This window comes from Odocoileus virginianus, chromosome 23 (genome assembly GCF_023699985.2).
Source record: "Odocoileus virginianus isolate 20LAN1187 ecotype Illinois chromosome 23, Ovbor_1.2, whole genome shotgun sequence".
Taxonomy (NCBI): domain Eukaryota; kingdom Metazoa; phylum Chordata; class Mammalia; order Artiodactyla; family Cervidae; genus Odocoileus; species Odocoileus virginianus.
This window is the reverse complement of record NC_069696.1, coordinates 24698833-24718698: the sequence shown is the minus strand read 5'-3', so window position 1 is coordinate 24718698 and position 19866 is coordinate 24698833. Positions and strand designations below refer to the sequence as shown.

The window sequence follows — 19866 nt, the reverse complement described above, 5'->3', positions numbered from 1 at the left end:
AAAGCTAACTTGATACTAGAAAACTCCTGTTTACAGTTAGTACTGAGCACTGACTACGAACAGAAATGATTCTGTTTAATACTAACCGCCTTCATCCCCCTTCCTCAGTCACAGTTACGGAACTTTCAAGGATTTCCTCACCTAGCTCCTTTCCTTTCCATGTGTCCAAGGAAGACCATTACCCATTATGGATGTTTCTTCCTTCCAATTCCCCCAGGAAAAAGCATTCTTCAGATTATATTACACCTTTGTTACTTCTCAGTCAAGGTACCTCTGCCACCACAATGTCGCCTGGGGTGCAAAACCACTCTTATTCCTAGGTTTTTAAAAATTTATTGACAACAGCTATCAATCATGTTCTTAAACCCTCAAAGATGTTTTCTACAAATGGAAAACTTTTCATTTTCATAGACTATGTTAACTGAGTAAATTTAAAGTTTTCTTCCAGAAAACTAGTATCACATTTTTAGTTCCTCCATTTTTGATCATTTTTACTTCTGTGGTCAGCTTAAGGATTTCATCTCAAGGATCGGCTCTAATGAAATCATGTGAAAACTGATGCTACACTTTTTAAGAGAATCTTATCTATCATCATCGCCTCTATTCTCTAACAGGTAGAGGTCCCTGTTAAATACCAGACCATTATTTCATCAGATTTATTACCCTTTTAAATCATTAAATGTTCATAGGTCCCAAACCTCGTTCCTTCAATTTCTTCTCTTTTCTATTTAATACGTCCTAGGTGATCTTATCCAGTCTAGTATCTTTAAATACCCTAATACACGAGAAACTTCCATTCTTATCTGTAGCCGCTTCTCTCCTCTAAGCTCAGATTCATATCCATCTGCCTACATGACAAAACCACTAGATGCTCCACAGAATGTGTTGAAATTACAGCCCTTGATATTCCCCTCTCCTTCAACCTGGGCTTCCATCGTGGCTCAGTGGTAAAGAACCCAGCAGCCAAGCAGAAGACACAGGTTTGATCCCTGGGTCAGGTGGATCCCCTGGAGAAGGGAATGGCAACCCACTTGAGTATTCTTGCCTGAAAAATCCCATGGCCAGAGGAGCCTGGCAGGCTAGAGTCGATAGGGTTGCAAAAGAGTCAGACATGATTTAGCAACTAAACAACGACTCCCTCAATCTGCTCACCGCACACTCTATTAAAAGGCAACTCCATTCTTTTGGCTAGCTGCCCAGGCGAAAAACATTGGAGTCATCTTATCCTCTTGTTACCATACCTGATCCATCTGTAATTCTCATCAATACTACTTTCAAATGACATCCAGAGCCTAACAATTTTTAGTATCTCCACTACAACCATTCTGGTCTTTTCTCACTTTAAGATACTGAAAAGACTGATCCCTTCTCTCCCCAACATTGACCTACAATATGTTCTCAATACAGGAACTGAAGTGAGCACATTAAAACCTACATGAGGCAAGAGACTGGTGAGTTCTCTAAGGCAGAGGGCAGAGACAAAGATGAACACGCAAAACTACACCAGGCAAGTTTTCAGTAATGGGAATGTTCCAATGTATTTTTTAACTATGATGGTGGTGGTGGTGGTTTCACTGGTAAGTAAAACTGTCAAAATTCAGAGAACTGTATACTTTTTTTTCCCCCCGGCCACAGAGCTTGCAGGATCTTAGTTCCCAGACCAGGAACTGAACTCAGGTCCCAGCAGTGAAAGCATAGAGTCCTAACCACGGGCCCACAAGGAATTCCCTTGTATACTTAAAACAGGTGAGTTTATATTTACTACATCTCAATAGAACTTTTATTTAAAAACTCACATCAGAGCATGGCTACTCAAACTCCTCCAACGGCTTCCCAACACACACGGAATAAAAAGCCAAGGTGTCAGTCCAACCAGATTCTCCCCATTACCGCTCGGACACGTCTACTCTCTCCGCCTCAATCATTTGCTCCCTACACTAGCCTTCGCCCTGGTTTCAAACATACTTGGCATATTCCTACTTCAGGATTCTACACTTGCCTCTGGCTATGATGCCCCTCCCTCAACAACTGAATGGTTCATATCCTCACTTTCAAGTTTTTAAACCCTGTTTATCATGTATCCCCCATTAGACTGTAGGCATGGTTTCTTGTTTTTCATCCATTTTGTTCACTTCTGTATCATTAGTAGCTGGCACGTGTAGCTGCTTAATATTTAAGTAAATGAACACAACAGCCCTAATGACACACTCCTTTTGAGTCTGGGACCACATCTTACCAACCGTTAAAAAAAAATTTTAATAAAAAACTTAGAAGGTGGAAAAGGGGAACAAATTAGAAGTATGGGATTAACAGATACAAGCTACTATACATAAAATAGATTACAAACTAGAATTTATTGTATAGTATGGTAAATAATCTGCCTGCAATGCAGGAAACTGGGGTTCGATCCCTGGGTCAGGAAGATCCCCTGGAAAAGGGAATGGCACCCCACTCCAGCATTCTTGCCTGGAGAATTCCATGGATAGAGGAGCCTGACAGGCTACAGCCCATGGGATTACCAGAGTCAGGACATGACTGAGCGACTATCACTTTCACAGGTAATTATATTCAATATCTTATCATAATCTATAAAGGAATATAACCAGAAAAACTACATATATATAACTGAATCACCTGCTGTATACCTGAAACTAACAAAATATTGTAAATCAACTGTATTTCAATAAAAGAAAAAGATCACATGGATAAAATTTAAGTAACTTATTTTCTATCTCACATGCTTTTTATTCAGCAAAACCCTTAAAAGTCTACTCTATCAAATCATCATGAAATATTTTTTATGATCAGTCAATCCTCAGGCTTCTTTTTTTTTTTACCTTTTTTTTTGATGTGAACCTTTTAAAAGTCTGTATTGAATTGATTACAATGTTGCTTCTATTTTATGTCTTCTGGCTCTCTGGCCCTAAGACATGTGGGATCTTAGCTTCCCAACCAGGGGTCAAACCCACAACCCCCTGCACTGGAAGGCCAAGTCTTAACCCACAAGATAGTCAGCAAAGTCCCAATCCTCAGTTTATTTCAATTTGTAAAATCATTAATATTTTCTATCTCCTATGTGTTAATACATAAATGTAAACTTGGATAATAAATGTTAATTTCAACTTAAAAAAAAAAAGAATTATAGACCTACCAAATCATAAACCTATGTGATCAAATTCCAAAGGAGGACTTTAACCATCACTGCTGAGCAAGCTCCTAATCTTGCTGAATCCCAACAAAATTCTCAGCACAGCCATTTTAACTTTGTCTTCAAAGCCTCTAATTTTCCTTCCGAACCTTTCTTATTTAATAAATGTATTTCCAACATTCTTTAAAAGAACATACGTATGGCAAACCTTTCCTTAAACCCAACTCACATCTATTATGTACTCGAAGTTCAGAAAAGATTCCCTTTTCTTGTGTCTAATCTTCTACCTTCTTGTCTTTTTAACTTTGAGAATCAAAATCAGGGACTGTGAACTGAAAGTAGTCATAGAAGAAAAAGTGAAAGTACAAGAAAACCTCATTAGTAGAGGAGTTGGGAAAAATAAAAGATTCAAACCAGTAGAAATATCCATACTGATCTTTTATATTCAAATTCTCATGCATTTTGATTAGAATATATAAAACCTAAATTCTATTTCAATTGCCAAAATTAAAGAAACTCTCTTTCCAGGGATTCAAATCACTGAGTCTGGTCTAAGGTTTATCTCTACTAACTCACCTACACCAAACTATAGCAATGTAAAGATGACTGGATAATGGCAAGGTGCGTGAGAAGAAAACAACTCTCTATTAACTTCTAGTTAACCAAAGACAAACTAGTTGTTTTTTTTTTTAAATTTGATATTTTGCTTTTTCCAACACAGTTACCCAACAAATATACACACAATTCTACACACTTCAGAAACATCCACAGAAGAAAAAAAAAAAGATAAAAATTCCTTCTTTCATGAAGCTTTCACTTGATGACCATTATTCTATTTTCTGTTTAACACAAACTTTAGATGTGCATTTTAGGGGACACAGACAACATGCAGAAACAAAGACAGGGATGTACATTAAAGGAAGTCTAATGTTCTAACTTTACATATAAGGAAACCAGAGGTCAGAAAACACACCTAGTTTACTTAAAGTCAGAAACGGATCTTCAAATGCTTAGTGTCCAAATGTCACCCCAATTTCCTAAACAGCTCAAATTAAAGGCTAAAAAACTTCATGTGATCTTTAAACATGGAACTGTGGGAAATATTTGAAAAAGAAAAAAAAACCACCAGATACTTACAGTACTGTGGAAAACAACGCTGTGCCCCTTCCCTAAGCTCTCTATGTGAGCCGAGAGGTTAAAGCATATGGCTCGATGCCTTATCGCATCCAGTGTCTGTGCATCGAAGAAATCATGCGGTCGTGCTAAAAGGCAACACAAAAGCGGTGAAGAACATTTAGAAAAATGTAAGTGTCTCAGAACAGCCATAATTAGTGACCCATTTTTCACAAAAATATGCACTAGGTAGAAAACACTGAAACAATCTATCTAGTATTTAAATGTCGAGACTTTCTTTGCTTTCAAAGCACAGAACCAAGCTTACAAGGTTAAGGGTCTAAGAAGTAGAACTCAGCGAGTGTGGTTTAATTCTGCTCCCTGGTGTGTGAGATTTTAACCTTCAACCTCATGATTGTACACTTTAGCTACTCTCTTTTTCATATAATTTTGTATTTTACTCCAGGATCTCTCCTGAGCACCAGTCCTGCATTTCCAACAATATGACAAATGTCTTCATCTGTGCACTACAACAAGATCTCATTCATCTCGGCCAAACAAATGAAATACATTTCATGAACAGCTTAAATTAATATGTAATCAAAATTTGCTTCAGATTTGACAAAGTAGTAATATTAAAATTTAAAAATTTTGGAATTTTTGACATTTTCTTGATTACGAGTGACTCCTGTAATGATAATCTAAGAAAATTATAAATACATTTAAATGCCGATGAGTACTCCAAAATTCTTTCAAACGCCCAATCCCATCAGTTATCAGCTATGTGACTTTGCACAAACTGCCTGATCTTTCTTAGTCTATTTCCTAATTTGAGAAATGGAAATGCAACAGCTATAGATGACGAGTAAAATAAATGCATAGGAAAAATGCCTTAAGCCACATTGCAATTTTTACTGATACACTTATATCATTTTTTAAAAAATAAATGGACAAACCTAGAGTAAGCAATCTTTTAGTATGATCACAACAAAGTTATACACTAAAGATTTGATAAGATCATTTTTTAAACTTCTATTTTCATCCCATTAATAACTATAAATTGTGTTGTTTCTACTCCTAATAACACTGTTCAAAGTAAGGAAAATGCATTTATTCTTTTACAATTGTGGAGCTTTCTAATACATGTAAAATATCTCAATATCATCTTAATTAAAAATTAAATTTTACCGACAAGAAAAGAAACAGCCTAATTTCCTGGTACATCATATTCTAAATTACATATATGCTGATTTACCACTGTTCTGACTTAACATATGGGTAGACTGAAATTGTCTCTACTACTCATGGAGTTCTCAGTATACCTACACACATGTACCAGTTGGTATACTCAATAAAGCAACCTGAATAGCTCTTTTCTCATTGGAGTTTTGCTCAAAAGGAGATAAACAGAAAACTAGCTAGTAATAAACTAACAGAACCCACAAGATTAACAATGCAATGACAATGGGAAATCAGTTTTTTAAAACTCACATTTATTTATGAGAGGAAAAAAGTCATGATTTTACCGAGTGCTAAGAAACAAATCCCTTCCCTACTTACTCTACTGCTACTGGGGGAAAAATGTGTACTTTCTCCTCTCTCCAAATAAGCTTATCCTTCTCAAGAGAAAACATATTAACAATGACTCACCCCTCTAAATCACTCAAATCTATCACTCCTCACTCAAGATTCAACAAACACAGAGGTCATCACCTGAATTAAATTTGGAATAATAAAAAGAGCCCTCAAATTTCATATTCTATGCATCAGACCTTAACCATTTTGTGCCCACTACTAAAGAATCAAGAATATTAAACTAGAAGAATAATCTCCAAAGCAGGTCTGTATCATGATCCACTAGCATGAGGAAGAAAATAATACGACTTCTTTTTTTCCCTCATTTCTGTTTTTCAGTATTCCTTCTTGTCAGTGTACACTAGCAGTGTTATCTCCATACACTGTAAGTACACCAAGTTAAGACTGAATGCCATTTTTCTTAATAAGCTATATAATCAAAAACTTTTTGTTTGAAGACTACAAAAATAAAGACTATTTTCCTGTGGTTCAAAAGTATACAAACATCTAATTATGTCCTGTCCTAAATATGGAGGCTACATCTCCTAATCTTGTCATTAAGCACATAAACACTATACATACGCATCACAGCAGACTGTTAAGCACCAAGACACAGACTACACTGAGTTTCCTTATTCACACACACCACTTTGGAACTAGATAGGTTACTTAATTTTTACCTGATTTTTAAATCTTTAACATGTTCAAATTTTCTAAAATATTGTTATTAACACCAACAGTGTCATAATTTAAATTCTTAATTCAGAATTACAATAGCCCTCAAAATCTAATTCTATAAAGTTTGTACTGTAAGTCCACATGTACTTCTGCTCCCTTAGCTACTAGAGGTAAAACATACATCTGAATTCTCCCAGGAACAGACCAAGATCCTATCTGTTCATCACTATTAACAAAAATAGATAAGCAGAGTTGAAGAATGTCAGAACCTGAGCTTGCATTAGCGCCTAAGATAAAACTAAACCACCCGATACACTGTCTTTCAGTCTGTATTAAATACTTACGTAACGAGCGTCGTCTTTTGTTCTTTAATTTCCTCCTTTTGTTCATTCCAGCTTTAGAAGGAGATTCTTCTTTGGCCTTTGGCTGGCTAGAGACTTTCGAGGAGTTCTGCTGACTGAAGTGTGTGGGCACATGGCGAGCTAGCCCTCCCTGAGACGCGAAGCTGGCATTGCAGCCGCCGACGACACACTAAAGAAAGAAACAACGATGTCAGGGGCGCTGTATGTGATGCGAGCAAAACAGAAACGAGTGGATACGTTGTATTTTCAGAAGTAAATCAGTGACACTACAGAACTAATTCCAGAAAGGATCTATGACCCATGGACAGAGAAACCTGGTGGGCTACAGTCCATGGGGTCGCAAAAGAGTCAAACATAACTTAGCAACTAAATCACCACCACCACAGTCTTCTTGCAAAACTGAAAAAACAAGGTCCACGTAACTACCCAAGTCTCCTGGCAACTGCTATTCCAACAATGGATGCAGAATGTTTGGAAATCACTAAAATTACAATTTTACTAAGACTTCTAGTTAGATCTTAAAAAATAATATTTTCAGGTCGTCTAAGAAATGAATGTTACTAATTAAAACATTTTCCAAAAGTGATCCTCAAAACAGCAAAATCCACACTGGATTGCTGGGGGGTTTCCATCAGGGGTTTATTCCAGTTGTTTAGTTTCTGACTTGACAACCAAACAAGCAGAAGGCAAATCTGCCATGTATGCCACTAAATGTATCCAACACATTATTCCCAGGTGGTTCAACTTCCATTTTTCTAGATTAATACCACAAGACTGCACCGGTCCCACAATACTGCCCTCTAGTGTGCGTCTGTGTGTGTCTTCTTTCAGATGAGATACCGCTACCATTTCAAACTTCAAACTTCTAAAAGCACAATACAGCCCTCTAGAGACAGAGTGTGTGTATGTGCACGCGTGCGCGCACACGCAGAAGCGACTGAGTCTTTGTAACCCCACGGACTGTAGCCCTCCAGGCTTCTCGGTCCATGGGGTTTTCCAGGCAAGAATACTGGAGTAGGTAGCCATTTCCTCCTCCAGGGGATCTTCCAGACCAACAGCCCTCTATTAGTAAAGATCCTAACTTTATTCACAAAATCTCTTTAAATCTGACCATGTGAAAAGAGTTCACCCTCCTGTGAGGAACACCCTCACACTTTCAGATCATGATTAGATCATCTATCCCAACCCATCTTTTCCACGCATTTTGAAGACAAGAATATACTTTTATGAATATATGCATTGCCAGAAGCATCCTGCAAATCATAGCTATTTCTAAATACACTGGCTTACAGATTCTGATAAAAATCAGTGCTGGCTGAAACACTTCACAGCAAAATCCTTGCATAGTGCCACCATTAAGAATTATTCTACTCATTTCACTATATGAGACATGTTAAGAGCTCAAACGGTACTCAGTATTGCTAACAGAAACCTTTGACCATTCTAAAGTGCACACTAGGTTAAGAGAGAGAGGAGATGACTCAAGATTTTAGTTCAAATACTTATCTATTCCATATTCAGTACTATTAACATTAGATGCTAGAAGTGTAAGGATGGATGAGAGATATACTTTTCGCACTGAAAGTGCTTATATGTGATCAGCAAGATATAAATAGATAAAGCGACAACTTCAAAGGACTATCATCAAGGGTAAGGGACAAAGAGTTATGGAACCTTGAAAATAAAACAATCAGCCATATTCAGGGCTTCACAACTCATTTAATTCTTACAACTCTTATCAATAATGTGGTCCTCGGATTGCCTACATCACAGAAGGCTCAGCTACAGATTCTGACCTTGAGAAAGAAGCTGGGCATCTGACTGTTGCTAAATTCTTACAACCTAAAATCCTACTACACATATTCTAAGCATCAAAAAATAATAATGCTTTTTAAAGTTTCCATCTTCTGCAGATTACCACACTGCCAGAAAACACCACTAGCTACAACAGGAGCCACCAGTCAGATGATGCTACTTACACTATAAATAACACTATCAGAAGAAACTGAATCTTTGTTTTCATTTAATTTTATTAATTTTTTGAGGTGAATTTCATATAACATATCATTTTAAAGTATATAATTCAGTGGTATTTAGTGTATTCACAACCTACAAACAAATACAAGGTTTATAAGGACAGCTCCACATCCTTGCCCAGACTTGTCATTTTTCGTTTATTTTATTAAAACCATCCTAGTGAGTATAAAGTGGTATCTCACTATGATTTTCACTTGTATTTTCTTAATAACCATTTTAATTTAATATTTGATAATTCCTTCTAAATACCAAAAAAAAATTTAAATATGGTTGGAAAACATGAGTGTGTCAATCTACTTCTCCAATTGCAAATTCTGTGAAATTTAAATATAGATGATGATAGGGAGGGGGTAAATTAGTAGAAGACTGGGATTAACATACACACACTACTATGTATAAAACGGATTAACAACAAAGACCTACTGTTTAGATTCAATGTCTTGTGATAACCTTTAATGGAAAAGAATCTGAAAAAGAATATATATATGTATGTATGTATAACTGAATGTCTGCTGTATACCTATACCTAACAGTGCAAATTAACAATACTTCAATTAAAAAACGGTTAAAAAATAAAATAAATATAGATGCAAGTGTTCAGAGCCTGAACTAAGAGTGCTGAAGGAGAATCACCCTGAAGAGTTAATTTCACACTGTTCAATACATGCTAGTCATTAGACACATAGAGCTACAGACTCCTTAAAATGCAGCTAGTTCAAAAATTTTAAAAAGTGTTGCAAGTATAAACTGCACACCAAATTTGGAAGATTTAGTACCAGAAAATGCAAAACATCTTCATAACTATGTATATTGACAAGAGGCTGAAATGATCAAATAGGTTAAGTCAAAGATGTTACTTAAATTATTTTCATTTTCACTTGTTTTAACTATTTTAACACAGCATTGAAAAATTTTAAATATTAAATAACATTCAGTTCACACGTTATTTCTATTAAACTGTACAGTACTGCCATAGACTAAGACATGCAGTACTTATTTTTCTTGCTTTTCCATTTTAAAAGATATCACGCCTCTATTTCCTAACACCTATTCTAAAAACATACTTTATTATTTACTTGGCTGTACTGAGTCTTAGTTGCTGCATATGGGATCTAGTTCCCTGACCAGGGATTGAACCCAGGTCCCCTGCATTAGGAGCTCAGAGTCTCAGCAACCAGACCAACAGTGAAGTCCCAAAAAACATACTTTGTGTCAGTTACATATTTTGTGTCCCATTTGACAGATACTTCAAGGAATGCAATAAATAAAACAGCTTTACCCTTAGATTCTTGGTTGAGTACTGGTTATTCAAACAAATTTATGGACAAATTCCACATTCCAAATTTTAGAATTGCTACTTGACTACAATTAAGGCAGCAATGACAGTAACTGTTCAGATTCAAGTCCCCAGGTTTAAATTTAAAGGGATTTTGTCATATGAATCCACCCAGGATTATCCTTAATTACAAGGATTCAAATAGGCTGACAGATTCATTCTGTCCTAGGTTCCTTCAAAACTGCAAAAAATAAGCCCTGGTACTACCTGAACTAAGAGAGTAAATATCTCAAGTTTATTTCAATCAGCAACGATCAATGCTCAGGAAATAAAATCAATAATGAGAATTCTAATAGAAAATTGTTTTATCTTTGGTTTTGATTATTCATCAATCAAGAATCAAAACCAAAAAATAAAGAATCAAAAACAAATGTTAAAAAGAAAACAAAGTAAATGAGAATTTAGAATGAGAGAAAAGAGCACTTTTAATAAAGACAAATACAATAGAATCACACACCTTTCACTAAAATACAAATTCATTTACCCTAACAGAAAAATTTTGAAAGTCACTAATCAATATTCCACTCAGTAGTGTTTATCACAAAGAACAAGCTGAGAGACAAATCTGTTGCCTCAAATGGTCTTATTGCATTCACTCCTCTTTACACAAGTGTTTCACAGTGTTGAGTCATTTTACTGTTCAAATAGTCAACGTTTCACCCACACATACAACAATGACCACTGAACATAAGCTACCACACATGGTGCTGATTAAAAAAAAAAAAAATCTATTTGAACAATCGGGAAAAATTGATCATTAGACAACGAGTGTTTTAAATGTTCTATCTTACAAATCCACTGAAACATTTGTCAGCTGCTATTGTGGGCATGTAGCTGTTATAAAGTTTGAAACATGGAATGACAGTTTTTCCGAACAGATTTGTCGAATGAAGCAGCACCAAGACTGTCATTCATATTCATCCTCTCGTAAGTGCTATAAAAATCTACAAGGGGCTCCTGAAACACAAAGCAGGGAACAGAAGATGCAGGAGTGTTTATTAGCAAGTGATGTAAAAGAAAACAAAAATTCCAGGTACAAATGTTGGTTTCTTACTTTTGACACGTGTACCACAGTATGTGAGATGATAACATCAGGGGAAACGAATGGGGTAAAGGTACATGAGTACTCTCTGTACTATCTTCCCACATTTTCTATAAAATAAAAATTTTCCAAAACAAAGTTTTTAACATCCTCAGGTAGAAAGCACAGCCTATACAAAACCACAAGGAGGGCAAAAGGAGATCCATTTGAGATGTACAAGTAGTTCAGTATTTGGCTGGAACACAACTCCTATGAAGGTCTAGTAAAGGAATGAATAAGAGAGAAGCAGATAGGTATCAGATATGATATTATACATCATACTAAGAAATATCAGAGGAGGCGATGGCAACCCACTCCAGTACTCTTGCCTGGAAAATTCCATGGACAGAGGAGCCTGGTAGGCTGCAGTCCATGGGGTCGCGAAGAGTCAGACACGACTGAGGTGACTTGGCGGCGGCAGCAGCAGCAGTGAATATGGATGTTCATTTACAGAGAGGGAGGAGTTACCAAGGATTTCAAAGAGCAATAACTAAGTGAACCTTAGAAGATGAACTGGGAGGTGAATAATAGAAAAGCAGAATGTTAAGTAACAGTATTCAGAATACACTGAGAGGCAAGTAAAATTGATAGAATTTGGGAGTGCATGTGGGGGCACTATACAAGAAGTTGAGAGAAGAATCAAGAATAATGCAGGACTCTTAAAGTCAGGGTAACTGGATGGAAGATCTTACTATTTACTGAGTCTAAAACAGAACCACGGTTGAAATGGAAAACCAACCTTCTGTACATATTAAGTTCAAAATGCTCCATTAAGACATCCAAGCTGAATATTCTATTCTGGAATCCAAGAGGGAAAATTAGGGCTAGATGTAAACATCTGGGAGTAATCAGAATATACTGAGTATTTAAAACCAAAGAACTTGGTAAGATAAAAACACTTAGGGTGACAGTTTTGACAGCAGTCTCCAACATCCGGAAGTGAGGCAGAACAGCAAAGCAGACTGCAAAGGAACAGCCGCTGAGTTTCGGCAGGGATGAAGAACAGGCAAGTGTGGGATCAAGGAGGCCCAGAGAGTAAAGAGTAAGTTAATAAAAACCGAGATCCCATATGCAACATGCACAAAGTAAACAGAGCATCCATCTTTCTTCCCCGTGCCTTTTCCCCTCCTTTCAAAGAGCTTTGAATTGGTATCCTCATTTACTAGAGAAATGTTGTTTAATTATCAGTTTTTGTAACTAATCACATTTACCCAGGGTTGTAATAAGTGGTACTTCTCTTACAGGGTCCCCTCATAAGAGAAAAACTTTGTAAACAGAAGTTCTTAGATTTCCCTGGTGGTACAGTGGATAACAATCTGCCTGCCAATGCAGGGGACATGGGTTCGATCCCTGGTCCAACATTCCATATGCTGTGAAGCAACTAAGCCTATGAACCACAACTACTGAGCCTGCTCGCCTGGAGCCTGTGTTCTGCGGCAAGAGAAGTCACCCTGAGAAGCCCATGCAATGCAACGAGAGCAGCCCCCGCTCGCCCCAACTAGAGAAAGCCCGCATGCAGCAAAGATCCACCGCAGCTACATAAAGAATTCTTAAGTACGGGTGCACAGTCAAATCACCAGAAAGATTTTTTAAAATAAAGCAGCAACTAGCAGCACATCAAAAAGATTCTCATTTAATAGGTCATGGGCACAACTCAGGCACCAGAATTTGAATACCCAGTGGCACAGCTCATACAGTCAAGAAAGAATGACCTCAAGACTCTTAGATTTCCAAATAACCAGATCCCTACCATTCTCCACCAGTGACCAATTAGTCTCATGGGTGGGTGAGTGGGTAGGTGTGTGTGTGTTAAGGAATCATGTTTTGTTTGTCAGTATCATCATGTTCATTACACTTACTTTCCTCATTTATACTCAAATTGTACCATGTTTGGTCAGTGGAAACCTCCTAAAATCTGGCTGCCAAGGCTAGGGAAAATGAGTCTTCAAACACAGAGACACAAAAAGGCAAAGGAGAATTAACGACAGAACAGGGTGCTTCAAGTCTTGTATTATTACAGAGAATGTTGAAAAGTAAAATATGCTCACCCCCTCAAAAAATACACACATATATAATTTAATATATATATAAAAATTTAAAATATGTATTATATACATATATATGTAAGGTGATGGATGTGTTAATTAACTAAATGGAAGGACTCCTTTCACAATTGTAATGCATATCCAATCATCACAATGTATACTTTAAATATCTTAGAATTTCATTTGTCAATTATATATCAATAAAACTGGAGAAAAAAAGCAAAAGATCTTTTAAATTATCAGTATCAACTACCACTATCAAACACATTACAAAGGAACTGAAGAAGGAACTTTTTCATCACCCATCACAGTGAATGATGTAATAATACTGGCATCACTGTGTCTTGTAACAATCACCACAATTTGCTTGTATGCACAACTGTAAGACATGCACAGTTAATGAGGATATAATAGTTTAATTCTAGTTTGATGCATTTCTTTATCACAATTTAGGCTAGGTTCTTGACTCTAAAACACCCAAAAGGACTGGCTATTTCATATATCAGGTCTGATAAAGAAAGTCTTTTTTTTTTTCTTTTCCCATCACTACCATTCATCTCCAGAACTCTTTTCTCAAACTGTAACTCTGTGTCCATTGAACACTAACTCCCCATTCCTCTTTTTCTGCTCTCTGATAGTCACCGTTTTAATTTTATTCTTTTTTTTTTTTCCATTTATTTTTATTAGTTGGAGGCTAATTACTTTACAACATTACAGTAGTTTTTGTCATACATTGAAATGAATTAGCCATGGATTTACATGTATTCCCCATCCCGGTCCCCCCTCCCACCTCCCTCTCCACCCGATCCCTCTGGGTCTTCCCAGTGCACCAGGCCCGAGCACTTGTCTCATGCACCCAACCTGGGCTGGTGATCTGTTTCACCCTAGATAATATACATGTTTCAATGCTGTTCTCTCAGGACATCGCACCCTCGCCTTCTCCCAGAGTCCACAAGTCTGTTCTATACATCTGAGTCTCTTTTTCTGTTTTGCATATAGGGTTATCGTTATCATCTTTCTAAATTCCATATATATGTGTTAGTATACTGTAATGGTCTTTATCTTTCTGGCTTACTTCGCTCTGTATAATGGGCTCCAGTTTCATCCATCTCATTAGAACTGATTCAAATGAATTCTTTTTAATGGCTGAGTAATATTCCATGGTGTATATGTACCACAGCTTCCTCATCCATTCGTCTGCTGATGGGCATCTAGGTTGCTTCCATGTCCTGGCTATTATAAACAGTGCTGCGATGAACATTGGGGTGCACGTGTCTCTTTCAGATCTGGTTTCCTCAGTGTGTATGCCCAGAAGTGGGATTGCTGGGTCATATGGCAGTTCTATTTCCAGCTTTTTTAAGAAATCTCCACACTGTTTTCCATAGTGGCTGTAAGTGTAAGAGGGTTCCCTTTTCTGCACACCCTCTTCAGCATTTGTTGCTTGTAGACTTTTGGATAGCAGCCATCCTGACTGGCGTGTAATGGTACCTCATTGTGGTTTTGATTTGCATTTCTCTGATAATGAGTGATTATCTCAATAGATGCAAAAAAAGCCTTTGACAAAATTCAACATCCATTTATGATTAAAACTCTCCAGAAAGCAGGAATAGAAGGAACATACCTCAACATAATAAAAGCTATATATGACAAACCCACAGCAAGCATCACCCTCAATGGTGAAAAATTGAAAGCATTTCCCCTGAAATCAGGAACAAGACAAGGGTGCCCACTCTCACCACTACTATTCAACATAGTTTTGGAAGTTTTGGCCACAGCAATCAGGGCAGAAAAAGAAGTAAAAGGAATCCAGATAGGAAAAGAAGAAGTGAAACTCTCTCTGTTTGCAGATGACATGATCCTATACATAGAAAACCCTAAAGACTCCACCAGAAAATTACTAGAGCTAATCAATGAATACAGTAAAGTTGCAGGATATAAAATTAACACACAGAAATCTCTTGCATTCCTATACACTAACAATGAGAAAACAGAAAGAGAAATTAAGGAAACAATACCATTCACCATTGCAACAAAAAGAATAAAATACTTAGGAGTATATCTACCTAAAGAAACAAAAGACCTATACATAGAAAACTATAAAACACTGATGAAAGAAATCAAAGAGGACACAAACAGATGGAGAAATATACCATGTTCATGGATTGGAAGAATCAATATTGTCAAAATGGCTTTACTACCCAAAGAAAGTCTTAAGTTTTACAAGCAATACTCTATCACAATGAGAAGGCATTCAGATATGTCACTATTACGAAAGAACACAATCATATTGAGCTTCAGGAGACTAACTGCTGAGGAAAAGTTATAATAAATACTATGATAAATACATTAGCCCATGGCAACTAAGTGACTACAAGTACTATGTTCAAAGTAAAGAGAAATACTAGAGTAGAAGAGAAATGTGTGGGAAGAAAAAGAAAACTATGAAGCCTATCTAAAAAAGTACAACTATGTAATTTCTACCACACTATACAAATTTGTCCAGACAAGTAACTGTCACACTAGCAAAATGGAAATCAAAACCATCACCAAACATGCTGTGTATGACTAATTTTTATTTTCTTCAGTTAAGTAAAATATTACTGAGCTCGGTGAGCTGAGGTCAATTAGCCATGATAAAGCTTAACACCAAATGATCCAGGAGAATGAAAATCACCATTAAAAATAAAGACCAGAGAATAGCTGAAAGAACTTTAAAATCCTAGTCCTATTAACACACGTAATGTTTTTCAACATTTTTCAACAAATTTGGAAAACTCAGCAGTGGCCATAGGACTGGAAAAGGTCAGTTTTCATTCCAATCCCAAAGAAAGGCAATGCCAAAGAATGCTCAAACTACCACACAATTGCACTCATCTCACACTCTAGTAAAGTAATGCTCAAAATTCTCCAAGCCAGGCTTTAGCAATCTGTGAATCATGAAATTTCCAGATATTCAAGCTGGTTTTAGAAAAGGCAGAGGAACCAGAGATCAAATTGACAACATCCGCTGGATCATCGAAAAAGCAAGAGAGTTCCAGAAAAACATCTATTTCTGCTTTATTGACTATGCCAAAGCCTTTGACTGTGTGGATCACAACAAACTGTGGAAAATTCTGAAAGAGATGGAATACCAGACCACCTGACCTGCCTCTTGAGAAATCTGTATACAGGTCAGGAAGCAACAGTTAGAACTGGACATGGAACAACAGACTGGTTCCAAATAGGAAAAGGAGTACGTCAAGGCTGTATATTGTCACCCTGCTTATTTAACTTACATGCAGAGTACATCATGAGAAACGCTGGACTGGAAGAAGCACAAGCTGGAATCAAGACTGCTGGGAGAAATATCAATAACCTCAGATATGCAGATGACAACACCCTTATGGCAGAAAGTGAGGAAGAACTAAAGAGCCTCTTGATGAAAGTGAAAGAGGAGAGTGAAAAAGTTGGCTTAAAGCTCAACATTCAGAAAACTAAGATCATGGAATCAGGTCCCATAACTTCATGGCAAAACAGATGGGTGGAAACAGTGGAAACAGTGGCTGACTTTATTTTTTGGGGCTCCCAAATCACTGCAGATGGTGACTGCAGCCATGAAATGAAAAGACGCTTACTCCTTGGAAGGAAAGTTATGACCAACCTAGGCAGCATATTAAAAAGCAGACATTACTTTGCCAACAAAGGGTCCATCTAGTCAAAGCTATGATTTTTCCAGTAGTCATGTATGAATGTGAGAGTTGGACTATAAAGAAAGCTGAGTGCAGAAGAACTGATGTTTTTGAAGGGTGGTGTTGGAGAAGACTCTTGAGAGTCCCTTGGACTGCAAGGAGATCCAACCAGTCCATCCTAAAGGATATCAGTCCTGGGTGTTCATTGGAAGGACTGATGTTGAAGCTGAAACTCCAATACTTTGGCCATCTGATGCGAAGAGCTGACTCACTGGAAAAGACCCTGATGCTGGGAAAGACTGAGGGCAGGAGGAGGAGGAGACAACAGAGGATGAAATGGTTGGATGGCATCACCGACTCAATGGACATGAGTTTGAGTAAACTCTGGGAGTTGGTGATGGACAGGGAGGCCTGGCATGCTGCAGTTCATGGGGTCGCAAAGAGTTAGTCACAACTGAGCGACTGAACTGAACTGAATGTTTTTCAAACCTTAACAATAAAAGGTTTCACGACATTTAATGAAATGGAAGCAGCAACTCCCTTCACACAAACTTTAAAAGCACATACGAAGCAGAGGTATACATACAAGACAAAGTGAATGTTGGGGGGAGGGGTTTGCTTATCAAGGAATAATCTTTGCATTTTCATTACACAAGACAAACATTATTAAAAGAAAAAAAAACTATCTGTATTTCAGGAGTATGATTTTATAAAACTAAAAAATGATAATGAGTTAAGAAGATTATTTTCATATGATATTAACTTTTTTATCAAGTGCAAAACAAGTATAGGAAACATAAAACTCAGTTCAAACCTAAACGACACGTCCGTGACTTTCACTGATTTTCCATATCAACTCAATTAGGTCTTTTTGGACTTTTCGTTTCTAACCTTTGCCATTACCAAAACTTCAAGGGACTCTTATCATCTGAATCTTTAATTTTCAGACAGTTGCCCCAGAAGCCACATGAGCAAAATCTGATAAAATTCAATATATAAAAATTGGTATTAGATGAGCATCAAAATGATAGCCATGTATTATAAGCTTAAGAATAACATAAAACATGAGTCCATTCTCTAGCTAGATGATAGAACAATGGGTAGAAAGCTCTGAAAATAAGAGTATCAACTAATAAATTCAGATGGAAATAAAGTTAGAAAAATACTCATTTTGTAATAACCCTCATAGTAATAAATGATTCAGGCAAGAAATATCAATGGATACTAAAACTAGTTCTAATGGGGAACAATATTATTTATACAGGTTCAAAGTATCCCTCCAATAATTGATTATTAACTGTAAAGGTACAAATAAAAAGTTTGTGGTAGTGAACCTGGAAATTCCACCTTAACCAAGTGATGCTAGGTAACTTGATCTATGATGGAACAAACTCTCATCAAGTATCCCCTGAAGTGATAATAGTGAGACTTTTTATTTTCTCCAAAAACACACAAGCTGAGTCTGATCACATCAAATAACTCCCAAATAGGGAATACACTACAAAATAAAACATTTATACTCCTCAAAAATATTACTGCCATAAAACACAAAGAAAGGCTCAGGAAAATAAGTTTCAAAAAGTCGTGAAAACTAAATGGAATGCATGATGCTCGACTGAATTCTAAACAAAGAGAAAAAAATGGCTATGAGGGACATTATTGGGACAGTCAGTGAAATCTGAATAGCTAACAGCATCAATGTTACATTTCTGGATCTTGGTAACTGTACTAAGGTTATATAAAATGAGTGTTCTTAGGAAATACACACCCTGAAGAATTTAGGGATACTGCTCCTCTTAAACGGCTCCTCAAAAACAGTGTAGTGTGTGAAATGTGTGTGTGCAAGAAACAAGGGAGGAAAGGAGAGAGAGAGATGGGAGGAAGACAGATGGAGAGATGGATAGAGAGAAAGCAAATGTGGCAAAATGGTACCAGTGAATCTGGCTGAAGGGTATATGGGAGTTCTTTACACATACATGTGAGAGAGAGAAATATATGGGAGTTCTTCCATCTTTTTTGCAAGCTGAAATTTTTCAAAATTATAAGTTTAAAAAATTTGCATTTTAGAAAAAGGTCAAAATGGGGATAATATTTAACTTCTATCACAGGAGGGAAATATTTTCTCTATAAAAAACAACAATGAGTAAGCTCAAAAAGTTTTCCATCCTAAAAATACAAAAATAATTAACAAAAGGGGGAAAACAATGTGAATATATAGAAAAGTATTTGTACTGTATTTACATTGTATGTATCTGTACAATATGTAAGTAGAAAGGTACTACCATACACTGGCAGACTGGCAAAATAAAAGGGAATAAATAACAAGCCTCAAGAAGGCTGCTGGGAAACAGGCACTACTATATTCTAACACTGCTGGTGAGAGTATAAACTGGTATGTATTTCTGCAGAAGGAATTTAACAATATCTTTCAAAAGCAGGCCTAGACATATACTCTTTGACTTAGCAAAACAGCTTCTAGGAATTTATATTAGCTCACAAAAGTAGTGTATAAAAATGACCTCATAGGTTATATTGTGAAAAACTGAACCAAAAAAGTCCATCAAGGAATAATTAAATAAAATATTGGAAAACTATTACACAGAAATATTACACAACCTGAAATGATGTCCAATACAAAACTAAAAAGGTAGGTTAGGGAATTCCCTAGGGACAGTCCAGTGGCTAGAGGACACAATGGTTCCACTATCAAGGGTATGGGCTCAATCTCTGGTGAAGGAACTAAGATTCCCCCCACCCAAGCCATGTGGCAGAGCCAAAAAAAAAAAGATTAACTACATGTAGGTGCAAAATGATCCCACTTAT

General features: G+C 36.7%; 1 protein-coding gene across 5 annotated transcripts in view; it reads right to left on the bottom strand.

Moving 5' to 3' along the window:
• Window positions 1-19866, bottom strand: part of AEBP2 (AE binding protein 2) — a 67377-nt gene that overhangs the window by 7796 nt on the left and 39715 nt on the right. For all 5 annotated transcript variants that reach the window (XM_020890899.2, XM_070453718.1, XM_070453719.1 and 2 more), the window contains exons 4-5: window positions 6859-7045; window positions 4286-4410 (exon numbers count right to left, since the gene is read on the bottom strand). In XM_020890899.2, coding sequence (XP_020746558.1) covers window positions 4286-4410; window positions 6859-7045 — 312 coding nt within the window. The remainder of the gene's footprint in view (window positions 1-4285; window positions 4411-6858; window positions 7046-19866) is intronic.